The sequence below is a fragment of the Haematobia irritans genome, chromosome 4 (genome assembly GCF_050003625.1).
Source record: "Haematobia irritans isolate KBUSLIRL chromosome 4, ASM5000362v1, whole genome shotgun sequence".
Taxonomy (NCBI): Eukaryota; Metazoa; Arthropoda; class Insecta; order Diptera; family Muscidae; genus Haematobia; species Haematobia irritans.
Window position 1 is genome coordinate 219,829,281 of NC_134400.1, and position 14,254 is coordinate 219,843,534.

The following is a 14,254-nucleotide window of genomic DNA, read 5'->3' on the forward strand; positions in this document are numbered from 1 at the left end:
TTCCTTTTAGTTTGCTAATCCTATTATTACTAATTCATTCATATTAATTATTCATTTCTATTTCATCATCCATATCAGTTCGTTATCTTTGCTTCTGTTGTATGCCTATCTTTGGCTTATCCTTTGGATCATCATTATTATGGTGGTGGTGGTCATGAACAAGGCTACGATCATGAACTTTCACATGATTACGGACATGAGCTTCAAATTGCTCGCATTTCACATGGTGAGGAACACGCCTATGGTCACGAGGAACATCATGAAGATGAACATGTGGATTATTATGTAAGTGTTGATACTATTGATCTTGGAATATACGAAAGTGATACTAATAAATTGTCATACTTTTACTAGGCTCCCCCTAAATACGCTTTCAAGTATGGAGTGAATGACTACCATACTGGTGATGTTAAATCGCAACATGAAACACGTGAAGGTGATTCTGTAAAAGGTAAGTGGCAATTATGTAGTTGGAAATGAAATGCACGATATATTACTTCAATAGAACTGATTAAAAAAATCTTACTTATCAGCTAGCTAAGCTTCTAATATTTTTAAAAATTTAATTCAAATTGAAACCAATGAAATTAAATAGATTTTATCAAGAGAAATGACGACAAGTGACAAGAAGATATAGTATCATCCGGGGCCAGTGTTACCGTTCTGCAACTTTAGTCGCATTTTGCAACCTTTTTGACGTCATGCGACTTTTTTTGCGACTTTTTCAAAATATGTAAAATGTCCGACTTTAGTTTCATGCGTGCGACTAAATTCGCATAAAAGGGAAGTTATTAAATTTTAAGCAATTTTCATCGCCGTGCGCCTTACGCGAAGCCACCGCAATGGCCCGCCTTGTATACAAAGGGTCATGGATTCAAACCCAGTTTCGACCAAAGAGCAACATGTGTTTCTACGGTGGATGCTGAATGTTTCAAAGCTTCTCCACCACAATGTGAGACGCCAGAACTCGGGTATAAAAAACAGTTCACTTTTCAATGACTAGTTGTCATTGAGCTAAACATATGTTAGAAGCACTCATAACCAAGAGAGAAGTAAATCACGTATAGTATCACAATGAACACCTAACCTACGATATCTACCCTACACGGTGTTCGAGATTGTTAAGTCGTTGTTTTGTTGCATATCATTTCAACCACTAGCTCCGTTCGAGTACCCACTAATTTTTGATAATTATCAAAAAATTTTACTGGAGTCTTTCGTTTACTCCAAAAAGCCAGCAAAAGAGAGCCACAGTGAGATCAAATTTGAAATTTGAGGAATAGATAAGTTGCAAGTTTTTGCTAGGAATTTTTTCCCAGTAAAATCTTGCAAGAGTTAGCCATAAACAAATAATAGGTGCAATATATTTCACAGAGTCAATTAGGAGTGTAGTATAAAAAAAAATATTTTTGTTTTTTTAATTGATTTAAATGATTTTAATTGGCTGATAGTAAATTGGCACTTGATGGCGTTCTCGTATATTTCTGCTAATTTTAGGAAGGAGAAAAAATCAATTTTTTATTTATTGCAAGTTTACGTTTTACTGGATTTTATGATACAAAAAGTTGCTAAACTATCTCTTTATGTTAAAGGGAGTGTTCCTTTATTGTTTTTGTGTTGATTTATAGAAGATTTTTTGTAATAAAAATACTTCACAAATGTATGCGACTTTTTTATCATTATGCTACTTTTTTGTGCGACCTTTTTTGAGTATGCGACTTTTTCAAAATTTCCAGCGGTAACACTGTCCGGGGCGAATGAAAGTTGTCAAATGTGACTACAAGTCTTAGGGTGATTGGATGGATTATTGAGCCAATTAAATCATAATTGATTATGTAAAACATATTAGTCAAGTTTTTCATTGTAATTAGATCCCCCAACATGAACTGTGTGGGTATTCTTCGACTTGGACGATGTTCTATAAGGGCTTATGTATCCTCTAACCGATATCCTACGAGTAGTTTTAAATTTCTGTTCATTATATCCGTATTAGATCCACATTGGACATTAAATGACTTCCTGGAGTTGACTTGCCTAGGGTCACCTGTGTTCGTACTATATCTGACTACCTAGGGTCTAGAGCCCATATTTTTAATTGGTTGGGGTTTCATTCAAATCAAAGGTTTGATACGGCATACAAAATCTCACATGTTTAATAATTGCATTTTTTATTTATTTTATTAATTAAAATTTTCGGTTTAAAATATATTATGAAATTGTTACAACATCAACAATTCTGCAATACCATTGCGACATTGATGATTTGGTAAATTGGCCAAAATGCTTTAAGCCATGGCAATTATTTTCAACAACAGTTTGCTTGGAATGGGGCTGATTTATATATACTGCAATAACATTCAACAATTAGTTGCAATTCATATTGTTTTAGTTTTTCTTTAATATTAGTCATGCCACTAATATATTTTTTGTTTTTTTTTTGTATTTTCAGGTCAATACTCTTTGGTTGAACCTGATGGTTCCATTCGTACCGTAGACTACACCGCCGACAAGCACAATGGCTTCAATGCTGTTGTTCACAAAACAGCTCCAGCCCATCATCACGAAGAGTCCCATGAACACCATTATTAAAAATGACAAAAACGCTAATCCACTAAAAAATTTACAATTAAAGTAACTGATAAGTTAAAAATAATTTCTGAATTCCTAAAGCAAAGCTTTTGTGGACATCACAAGTTGTAAGGCTATGGCAAGGATCAATAGGAATAATAGGATTATTTATCAGTTTTATAGCAAAAAATTGCCAATACTATTCCTTCAAAATTTTGTTTATAATTTTTGTTTCTTATTTTAGTTATTTAGAAATTATTTTCGATAGAATTTATGACTTTTTCTTAAGGCCAAATGTTTTTACAAGCGATGCTCTTTTACTCTCGATGAATTACTCTCAACTGGTTATTTTGTTTTGCAATTTAATTTATTTTTTAATTGTTTATATAATTTATAATTTTGTTTTATGTTTTTTGTTTTGTTGTTTTTTTTTATTCTCATTTATTTTTGTTTAAAAATCTCTGTGATAGCAAGGCTAGCTAAACTATTTCTATTCATTCATTGTGACTTAAATGAATCTTTTCTAATCTCAAGAAACAAGACTTTTATTACTAATCCCATCATAAATGGCATTGTGTATTTATGTGATTAATGTTTATTTTTTTTTTAATTTTCTACTAACCAAAAGTAAGTGGGTGAATTGTATACTAGTTTATAGTAAACATTAAATCCTTACTTTATAATTTTACAATTATAGACTGTATATAGCTAATAACTAAATAACTTAACTTCTTTATACTCATTGAAACTTTATTATTTTTTGTAGCTAATTTTTTAATTTTTATTATCACATCCATAATAACCTTTTCTGTTTAAAACACTTTTATTTCAACAGCATTGCAATAAAATTGAAATTTTCCTATTACGATAAAAAATTAAGTCTGAATAAGTTTTATTATTTTTTTCTGTAAATGGGGACAAATAAACGTAGAAACCAAGGTGTTCGTAAGTTCCCTACGGGAAATGGGTTAACACCAGGACCGGCACAGGACTAGTCCCTGGTGTATAGTTTCATCTTTTTTACTTTGTATCATTTAATATTATTACATCTACAAATAATAAAAATAGATTTTTCATATAAATTTATCCATATATTTTTATCAGAATGTAATATTTGAAGAATATTTTCGTATCCTTGATAACTTGAAAACTTTTTGAAAAACATTATCCTTATTATTGTCTTAAAGAATTGTCACGAATTTAAAAGCTTATTTGAAAGTTTAGAATTGAATTCACCAATATTTCGTTAAATTTCAGTAATGAGTACAAAAACTATTATAAAGAAAAATTGAAGTTCAGAAATTGTTAATTGACGTAAAGCAACGAAGCAGAAACGTTCAAGAAAAATCAAAACCGAATGTTCGCCGTTTTGCAAAGGACCTTCAAGAAGGCTCGAAAAAAATTGTAAAACCAACTCCATCTGTGGTGCAATGTGCTGATGCGACTATTAGCAAAACACCCTGGGTCAAGTCACGGGAGCTGAAATAATATTGTAGCCTCTACACATCTACATTTTCGAGATTTGAAATCTACTTTTTATAAGGCAAATGACAGTTGAAATCCAGTAAAAGTGGATTTTGGAAGTGTAATGTGAATGAGGTATTAGATAGATGTTAACATAATTTTGTATAATATAAATTAAGTGTAAAAGTGAGCAATAATCACAACCAGGGCTGTGGAGTCGAGTCAATTTTGCTCGACTCCGGCTTCGACTCCTGCATTTCTTATTAAACTCGACTCCGACTCCGAAGTCGACTCCAGGTGGTGTACCTAAATCTCATTTTAACAGTATTCCAATTGTAATTTTAAGGTATAGTATTCCAAAAATAGACCGATATAAGTATTCCATTTTGCCATGTGCGTTTATATGTCCTAAAGAACCCTAATTTTAAATTTTTATACGACTCGACGACAAATCTCAGCATTTTAGGGATGTAAAGAACTCTACATTTTAATGTCAGGCCAATAAATTAAAATACGACGCAAGACTATATAGATACCACATCAAAATATGGATAGATAACAACAATCTCCAGAATATGTATTTATAAAAACAAAAAAATTCAAAAAATAATTAGGCTTCCGGAAGTTTAAGAAGTAAAATCCTGGTATTAATCTATATAGGAATTTTATAAAAAATAAATCTATATAAAAAAGAAAAATACACAAAAATCAAAATGTCGGGCTAATCAGATAGAATGTTTAGATGTTAAAAAATGTAATGTGTTGGATATAGAAAACAAACATAAACTGCCAAAAATTAGGACGGGCGGAATTTTAAATAACCACTACCATACAATAGATGACAGGAATAGCTGGACAGCTACGAATATTGTTTCTATAGAAAAAAATGGTGAAACATCGATTTATAAATGGTCTATCAGTTATGGACATTAGAGGTCATTAATTTAATGTAAAAAATTTCGGGTGGCTTTGATGAAACAAACAAACTCCCAAAAGACCGGCTCAGATGGCACTTTGGCAGAGGTCCAATTTAAAATTACAACTTCCAAGGACATCGGGTGTATATCGAGATTTCTCATGTAATTATCTCCATATACAAAGTCTGGACCGACGGTAAATTTCCGCATTTATTTATGGATCTCAAATAACTTTAAATTCAAAATTTTGACAAATATTATGAAAATTTTAGACTGGGAAAAACTTCTTAAAACAGGTCGGATGATGGGTTTATATGTAGGTGCTTTATCACAAAATTGTCCGGTATGACCCATCTTCGGCTCCGACTGCACAGCCCTGATCACAACTATGGTAGAATATAGGACTTGAATAAAATGTATAAAAAATATTTTTCCAATCGTTTATAATAAATAAAATTTAAAAAATAATAACAGAACTGCACGATACGGGAGTCGAATCTGGGTCCTCGCAGTTCGTGATTAGAATTCATACACGCCTTACGCCTTATTATGAACGATGGTTGTTGTTGTTTTGACAAAGCATACATATCGTTTTCGTTGGCAACGATATGTACTAAGCAAAAACTCCTATTACCAGTTATGATTACAACCCAGCAAAAACTCCTATCACCAGGTATGATTACAAGTATGCCTCCGCCAAATTAGGTAACAACTTCTTCGTACATACATATATCAGCAGTAATACTTTTACACAGGTATTACATTGAAGGAAAGTGCTTCGGTGCAAGCATACCAGCAGTCGAAAAATAAGTACTTCGTCGCAAGCATACCCGCTCTCCAAAAATAATAGCTTTACAATCAGTGTTGCCAACTCCCCAAGGCCAAAAAGCACCAAAAATATATTTCAAATTCTAACATACCACTTCCCACCACAAAACTTCCGAAGATGTATTATAGAACTTTTGTGTATTGAATTTGTAATTTTATGAAGTTATGGACCGCTATTCAAGTATACAGTTCAAGTTGATCAGTTTTAATGCTTTCATCCAATTCATTTTGATCAGTAATGTCTTTCAACTTTCAAAATATTAATATATGGAAGGAGCCTATTGCTTATTTCAGTTGTGCGTGCTTTTGTGAATTTAATACAAACGTTTTAATGACATCTTTAACAAGTTCAAAAATTCGGCACTCGTCGCTAGACTTTTCTACAGAATACCGTAAATAACAATATTAATTAAAAAGTAATCAATACCACCTTCATAACAATCAAATTCTATATTTGGCAATAAAGTTGAGTTTCTTAAGCTCTTGAAAGTCTAATCCAAATTTTTGTATCAATTAAACTTAATACTGTTCAAAATGAAAAAAAAACACCAAAATCACTAAATGAAAATGCCAGAAAACACTAAGTTGGTGCTTAAAACACTAAATTTGGTGCACCAAATTGGCATCACTGTTTACTATAAATATACTTAAAAAGAGCGAGTGAGTTGCTTGCTCTCTTTTTCTACCCTTTCTCTCCCTCTGTTTATATTTATGGTACAATTCGCACTTTGAATATCTCTATGAGACGCCAGGAGGAATCGAACTAAAAAAACATTTTTTTAATGCTTAATAAGAATAAAAAAAAAAACAAAAAAACTGGAAGTTCTCAGCAGAATTCGAAGCCGGAGCTCATTATTTTGAAATCCCAGGTAATACTACAAGTAGTAAGTTTTTGATTACCGTTATTATTGGAGTTTTTGCTGGGTACTTTCATTTTCAAATCGAATAACTTAACTATAAGGACAAAACGACTACAATGAAAAGTTTTTCAACTTTTGTACAAGGAAAAAAACTTTATATTAGAGAAATGCTTCTTTTATGATAAGCAAAATTCGCATTCGTATCTTAAGGACATGAAATCTTTGGCCTCACGACAATATTTTTTTCAGTGTAGTGCAAAACTAAATCTTTGGAACTGGTCAAGTTTGGATGAAACCCTTTTGTTCTGAACTCTTAACGAATTTACCACACTAAGGAAGAATAAAATTTTTACATAAATTTCAATTAAGACGGAGTCAAATTTAACACTCTAGCCGAGCTACACGGTTGAAAAAGACTGTTTTTCATATGTTTGGCTATAAACATTATATGTTTGGAACACAAATTTTTGAACACAATATTTTTGAGTGCAAGCATATAATGTTCATAAACTAGCATAACATGTTTGGGACAGATATGTTAATATGTTAGAACATATTATGTTTGGGACATAAAATGTTTGTAAATATAATATGCTTGAATGCAAACATATATTAATTTAGAAATAGCCTATAAACATATATGTGTTTAGTAGCTTGGAGCGCTATTTAACAGGGAGCGATATTGAATTAAGTTGGTGGTTGTTGCTTGTTATTACAAAATTAACATTTTATTTTTCCTTGGGCAATTGATCAGCTACTTCTTTGATCCTTACAAACTGTGTGGTCCGCTGTTCGAATCCCCGTCCGGCAAAAGGTACAATTAAAATAAAAAAAATTATAAAATTGAATAATTTCTTCTACAATGTTTGTATTACAGAAAAAGGTGCTAAGAACTAAAAAATCTCGTGGAAGTGAGAAAGATGTCGGGGAATATACAATTGGTCAGAAACAAAATTTTGAGCATTCAGGTCGAAAACCTATGTTGTTAGCACCTATATTACCTGTTTATTTTCATAATTCATTACGATTGTAAGTATATAAATAAATAAATAAAATTTTGAGCACAATATTGTTTGGGAGAATTTTTTTTAAGTATATAATATTTTTGGGTGCGAAATGCTTCCAAACATATTATATGGTCACATAATAACATATTGTTTTTTGGAAGACAACATTATTGAATTTGGATGCAAAAATACGAAATGTTTGGAACTTAGACTACCCAAACATATATTGTTTAGACCAATATGCTTTCAAACATATTATATATTGGTAGAGATCAAACATATAAATGTTTGGGCAATACCCAAAAATGTATATGCTTGAAGCAAAATATGTTTGGGAGTATATGTTACAGAAGCGATTTTTTGTGAGGGTGTACATTTTAAAGTTTAGTTCATTACAATTAAATTCGGAGAAATTCTTTAAAATCTAGTAATCCAAAGTTTCATATTATAAACACTTCTAATACTCTGCACATATCCAACTGCTCTAACACTTCATTAATACCCCAGCAAAAAAAAAGCATCGCCTAAAAAGTAGTGAAATGTTCTTTTTTTGGATACGGAAGTTGCGCAAAATTGGCGCAGAAGCGATGAATTTTACATGGGCTTGTCATAGGACGGATGTCCACCATCTTAACAGCCGTTGCACTAAATTTGCATCACTTCTTACTCTGTGATTTTCAATGTTTTGGATGTGAATTAAAAAATGTTGTCATATTTTGGCAAATAAATAATTTTTATAGTTTTTAATGATTTTTAATGCATTCTAACGCTTGTCTGAAATGTTTGAATTAAAATATTTTGAAAAATTCGCAATATTTCTTAAATGGATTTAGAATTTTTTCGATATAATTTCAAATATTTGTACCATCTTTTTAATGCTTACTCCTTTTTTAACTTTTTTGAAAGAAAATAAAATGTATTTACCAATTAAAAATAAGAAAAAAGCGAGTTTTAAATGATTGAATTTAAAGAACTTCCTGTGTAGTTAAAATAATGAAAACCTTTGGGAGTACATCTTTTGGAAGTGCTTTAAAAGTTGTGCCTTTGGAAGAACTTGCAAATTTTTTTGCTGGTCCCTCATCTGGAAATCGTCCAGTTCGTTGTGGATAAGGCAATTGAATTGAATGTGCGTTTAACGTCAAACATATTCACACCATTCCCAATCACCGCCAGCCAACCATGCGAACTTTTATTGAATGAGAGCCAAGTTGTTCAACAACATCAAGTAAATTTACAAAAATGTCTTCGATCTCCATATGGTATTGACAAAAAATAAACATGAATGGTTATTGAACTTAAACTTATAACTACATACGCAAGTGATCACAAACCCCACATGCACGCACCATAGCTGGTATTAGCCAAAAAGTCGAAACCGAATTTCGTTGATAACTTGTTACAACAACTTGTCCAATGAGCCACTAAACATATGGAAAATTATTGCATGTACAAACAAACGTTCATACCTCCATGCGCATACAAAAGTACCGGAAATAGACAAACGCAACAAGTTAGTTTTTTTCTTAAATCCAACTGGTGTAATATTTGCAGTAGTCTGGTTCATATTGGATTTTACCATAAGTGTTGAGAGGATCATTTTGTGGCGTTTATTTTATTTTCAAACATATGCCAATAATTTATTCACTAATTAATTCGTACATGAACAATTATTTCAAATAGATTGGCCAAACGAATTATCTTTGTCTGTGTTGTGCCTAAAACTGTGCTTTGTATTATATTAATTTAAGTTTGCTATCAGTTATCGGCCTAAAAGTAAACTACAGATTATATTTTTTATATTTTAAAAATACGGCGTTGCCAACCAAATGAATGAAGAATTTCAATTCAGTTAATACGGTAATGCGATGGGTTAATAAAATTGAAGCCTTAGACAGGATTAAAATCGTACGTTTGATAGAAATGGACCAATGGGGACTAATTTCAGCATAGTTATTACAGGGCGGCTTACATCACGTACCAATGTACAATCGGAATGGATGAAATTTGCTCTTCCAAAAGGTTCCGAAAATCAAATCTACCGGGCGGTTTATATGAGGCCTATACCTAAAAGTGGACCGATATGGCCCATCTGCAATAACATCCGACCAAGTTTCAAATCTACAGCTTGTTTCGTTCGGAAGTTAAAGTGATTTCAACAGACGAAGCTATATCCAGCTAGGAGGCCTACGAACGGAAAAGTATATAATTTATGAGGTCTGAGACAAATATTTCGACATGTTTCAGACTGAATGACAATGTAAGTATACCCCTATCCCATTGAGCTTAACATGGAATCGGGCAGCACTCAGTGATAAGAGAGAAGTTCACCAATGTGGTTTCGCAATAGACTGAATAGTCTAAGTGAGCCTGATACATCAGGCTGCCACCTAACCTAACCTATCCCATGGTGGAGGGTATAAAAATGAACTTAACTATTATTATTTAAAAAGCAAAAAGAAAATCGAGGAATGTCAATCGGAAAAATATATTGCCTAGCACATCCTGCCTTGAGTAGATTAGTCTAGAGTTGATCGTCTCTCTCTGCCTTCATATTCTTCAGCCAGTTTATTGTCCTGGTTTAGGATAGGTTCTAATGTCTCTTCTTGAGAAACCAGTAACATAGCTGCCATTTTATACTTAATTTTTTTAAGTTTTCTGCGGTTTTATATGAGATATAAATATGTTGTAATATACACCCAAAGAAAAGAAGATTTCTAAATCATATTTCAAATTCTTATTTTTAGCGCGAATTCGTACTTAAAATGTTAAGTACGCAAATAGTAAGTTATACTCATATTAAGTACAGAGTGTGCTTAATTCAAGTGCATAAAGTTTGTTTTGAGTTAAATCAAGAAAATTGTTACTTCAGTTGTCTGTGAGAGTTAAATACTGAGAGCATAAAATAGCGTTGTCGTTGATGTAACAAGAATAGTGTCGGATATATTAAAGTCAGAAATCATCAAATTGACAATTCCTTTCCCTCAGCTTTGAAGGAGTGGTTGAACAGAGCGTCATTGGATTTGGCCGCCATATGTGATAAGTGGAAGCAAATTTACTATTTAAGGCGACAAGGCCTACAAAAGTTGCATTCCGCTGAGTTTCTTGCTTCCTGGTCTAAATTTTCTCCATTCAAGAACTTCTGATTTGGTAAATAGAAATACATAAATATATATGTTTATATTTTATATTATTTTATATATATTTTTTATTTTTATTAATAAAATGTATTTTGTACTTGAATCAATTACAAATATTATAAATAAATGTAACTACTTCTTCATTTTACGTATTTTTATACCCTCCACCATAGGATGGGGGTATATTAACTTTGTCATTCCGTTTGTAACACATCGAAATATTGCTCTAAGACCCCATAAAGTATATATATTCTGGGTCGTGGTGAAATTCTGAGTCGATCTAAGCATGTCCGTCCGTCCGTCCGTCTGTCCGTCTGTCCGTCCGTCCGTCTGTCCGTCTGTCCGGCTGTCCGTCCGTCTGTGGAAATCACGCTAACTTCCGAACGAAACAAGCTATCGACTTGAAACTTGGCACAAGTAGTTGTTATTGATGTAGGTCGGATGGTATTGAAAATGGGCCATATCGGACCACGTTTACGTATAGCCCCCATATAAACCGATCCCCAAATTTGGCTTGGGGAGCCTCCCGGAGCAGCAAAATTAATCCGATCCGGTTGAAATTTGGTACGTGGTCTAAGTATACGGTCTCTAACAACCATGCAAAAATTGGTCCATATCGGTCCATAATTATATATAGCCCCCATATAAACCGATCCCCAGATTTGACCTCCGGAGCCTCTTGGAGGGGCAAAATTCATCCGATCCGATTGAAATTTGGTACCTGATGTTAGTATATGGTCTCTAACAACCGTGCCAAAATTGGCCCATATCGGTCCATAATTATATATAGCCCCCATATAAACCGATCCCCAGATTTGACCTCCGGAGTCTTTTGGAGGGGCAAAATTCATCCAATCCGGTTGAAATTTGGTACCTGATGTTAGTATACGGCCTCTAACAACCATGCAAAAATTGGTCCATATCGGTCCATAATTATATATAGCTCCCATATAAACCGATCCCCAGATTTGACCACCGGAGCCTCTTGGAGGAGCAAAATTCATCCGATCCGGTTGAAATTTAGTACGTGGTCTTAGTATACGGTTTTTAACAACCATGCAAAAATTGGTCCATATCGGTCCATAATTATATATAGCTCCCATATAAACCGATCCCCAGATTTGACCACCGGAGCCTCTTGGAGGAGCAAAATTCATCCGATCCGGTTGAAATTTAGTACGTGGTCTTAGTATACGGTTTTTAACAACCATGCAAAAATTGGTCCATATCGGTCCATAATTATATATAGCCCCCATATAAACCGATCCCCAGATTTGACGTCCGGAGCCTCTTGGAAGAGCAAAATTCATCCGATCCAGTTGAAATTTGGTACATGGTGTTAGTATATGGTCTCTAACAACCATGCAAAAATTGGTCCATATCGGTCCATAATTATATATAGTTCCCATATAAACCGTCCCCAGATTTGACGTCCGGAACCTCTTGGAGGAGCAAAAGTCATCCGATACGGTTGAAATTTGGTACATTTTGTCAATATATGGCCTCTAACAGCCATGTAAAAATTGGTCCATATCGGTCTTTAGTTATATATATCCGATGACTTATTACACAAAAATTGGTCCATATCGCCAAAAATAATCTACCAAAACTTTATTTCCATAGAAAATTTTGTCAAATTTTATTACTGTAGAAAGTTTTGTCAAAATTTCATTTCTATAGAAAGTTTTGACAAAAGTTTATTTCTATACAAATGTTTGTCAAAATTTTATTTCCATAGAAAATTTTGTCAAAATTTTATTTCTATAGAAAATTTTGTAATCTACCAAAACTTTATTTCCATAGAAAATTTTGTCAAATTTTATTACTATAGAAAGTTTTGTTAAAATTTCATTTCTATAGAAAGTTTTGTCAAAAGTTTATTCTATAGAACTGTTTGTCAAAATTTTATTTCTATAGAAAATTTTGTAAAAAATTTATTTCTGTAGAAAATTTTGTCAACATTTTATTTCTATACTAAGTTTTGTCAAAATTTCATTTCTATACAAAATTTTGTCAACATTTTATTTCTATAGAAATTTTTGTCAAAATTGTATTGCTATAGAAAATTTTGTCAACATTTTACTTCCATAGAAAATTTTGTCAACATTTTATTTCTATAGAAAATTTTGTCAAGTTTTTATTTCTATAGAAAATTTTGTCAAATTTTTATTTCTATAGAAAATTTTGTCAAAATTTTATTTCTATAGAAAATTTTGTCAATGTTTCATTTCTATAGAAAATTTTGTCAAAATTTTATTTCTATAGAAAATTTTGTCAAACTAGATTATATACGTATTTAATCGGCCTTTTTTTGTTTAATATATACCCCGTATGGGCTAACTTACAATTTAGAAGACAGTGTTAAAAAGTTTTACGACACCTTGCCATCGGCAAGTGTTATCGCAACCCAAGTAATTCGATTGTGGATGACAGCCTTTAGTAGAAGTTCCTACGCAATCCATGGTGGAGGGTACATAAGATTCGGCCTGGCCGAACTTACGGCCGTATATACTTGTTGTTTTTCACATTATACAAAGTTCGTTGGGGACAAAGTTGTGCCAACTTGTATAAGAACAAATATTTTACTGCCTTTATCAATAAAAGATTACTTCGGTCTAAAATTTCATTTCGGAGGAAAGAATTATTTTTTTTTTGTACATTTCATTAGTTGGCTCGATGCATTTATGGTGGCCATTTACTAAAGCAAATATATTCTATATGGAAAACCAACCTTTAACATTTTCTACGTGTAGGAAAATTAGTCAAAACCCATTATTCAGAATGTCCGCCTTTTTAAGAGTATTTCATTTCATGTTCACGTAATAAAAGTGTTGACGATTGTGGGAAAAATGCAAAAACACACCGATCCGCTTGCCCAGCTGCCATACAGTCGGTCAATAAGAAGCATAAACTATGAAAACGACTGTCATAGCAATTGTAAACGGCGACGCAAATGATCGGGAGTTGAACCCCCGCCCAAAGTCGTTTAAAGGTAAGCCAGCGCTCAGTTATTAATAGTCCATAAAAAAACAGATAACCGCAGCAGCTGCAATAACAGCTTTTGTTTTGCATCCACTGCATGCAGGTACTACTGACAAATAACACTGATACAAATTAAGAGGTATGTTTGTGTCTATATCTTGAAGATTTGAGCTGATCCAAAGGAGGGTTTGGAACCATGTGACGATCTAGTGGTTGACCGATGGTAACCTTGTACTCACTCATGCAACAGAATAAAAAAAAGCTTAACACGGACACCATAGAAGAAAACAAAAATCATTCATACAGAATTCGTATGGCGGCAAATCAGTCATTCATTTACTCACTTACATTCACCGGGATTCGTGTAATTGTGGCTTTTTGCTCAAGAGTTTAATTTAAATTTAGATTGATTTCTATTAGAACGTGAATGATTGAATGAATGAATGAGTTGGTGGGTGAGTAAACATTGACTAATGCAATGACGGATATTC

At 32.7% G+C, this 14,254-nt stretch overlaps 1 protein-coding gene across 1 annotated transcript in view; it reads left to right on the plus strand.

Annotated features, from left to right (window-relative positions):
- The window catches only part of Cpr62Bc (Cuticular protein 62Bc), a 73,958-nt gene that overhangs the window by 3,364 nt on the left and 56,340 nt on the right, over positions 1 to 14,254 (plus strand). The window contains exons 2-5 of the mRNA XM_075307248.1: positions 79 to 285; positions 355 to 451; positions 2,450 to 2,580; positions 8,741 to 8,869. Of these exons, the coding sequence (XP_075163363.1) occupies positions 79 to 285; positions 355 to 451; positions 2,450 to 2,580; positions 8,741 to 8,869 (564 nt within the window). The remainder of the gene's footprint in view (positions 1 to 78; positions 286 to 354; positions 452 to 2,449; positions 2,581 to 8,740; positions 8,870 to 14,254) is intronic.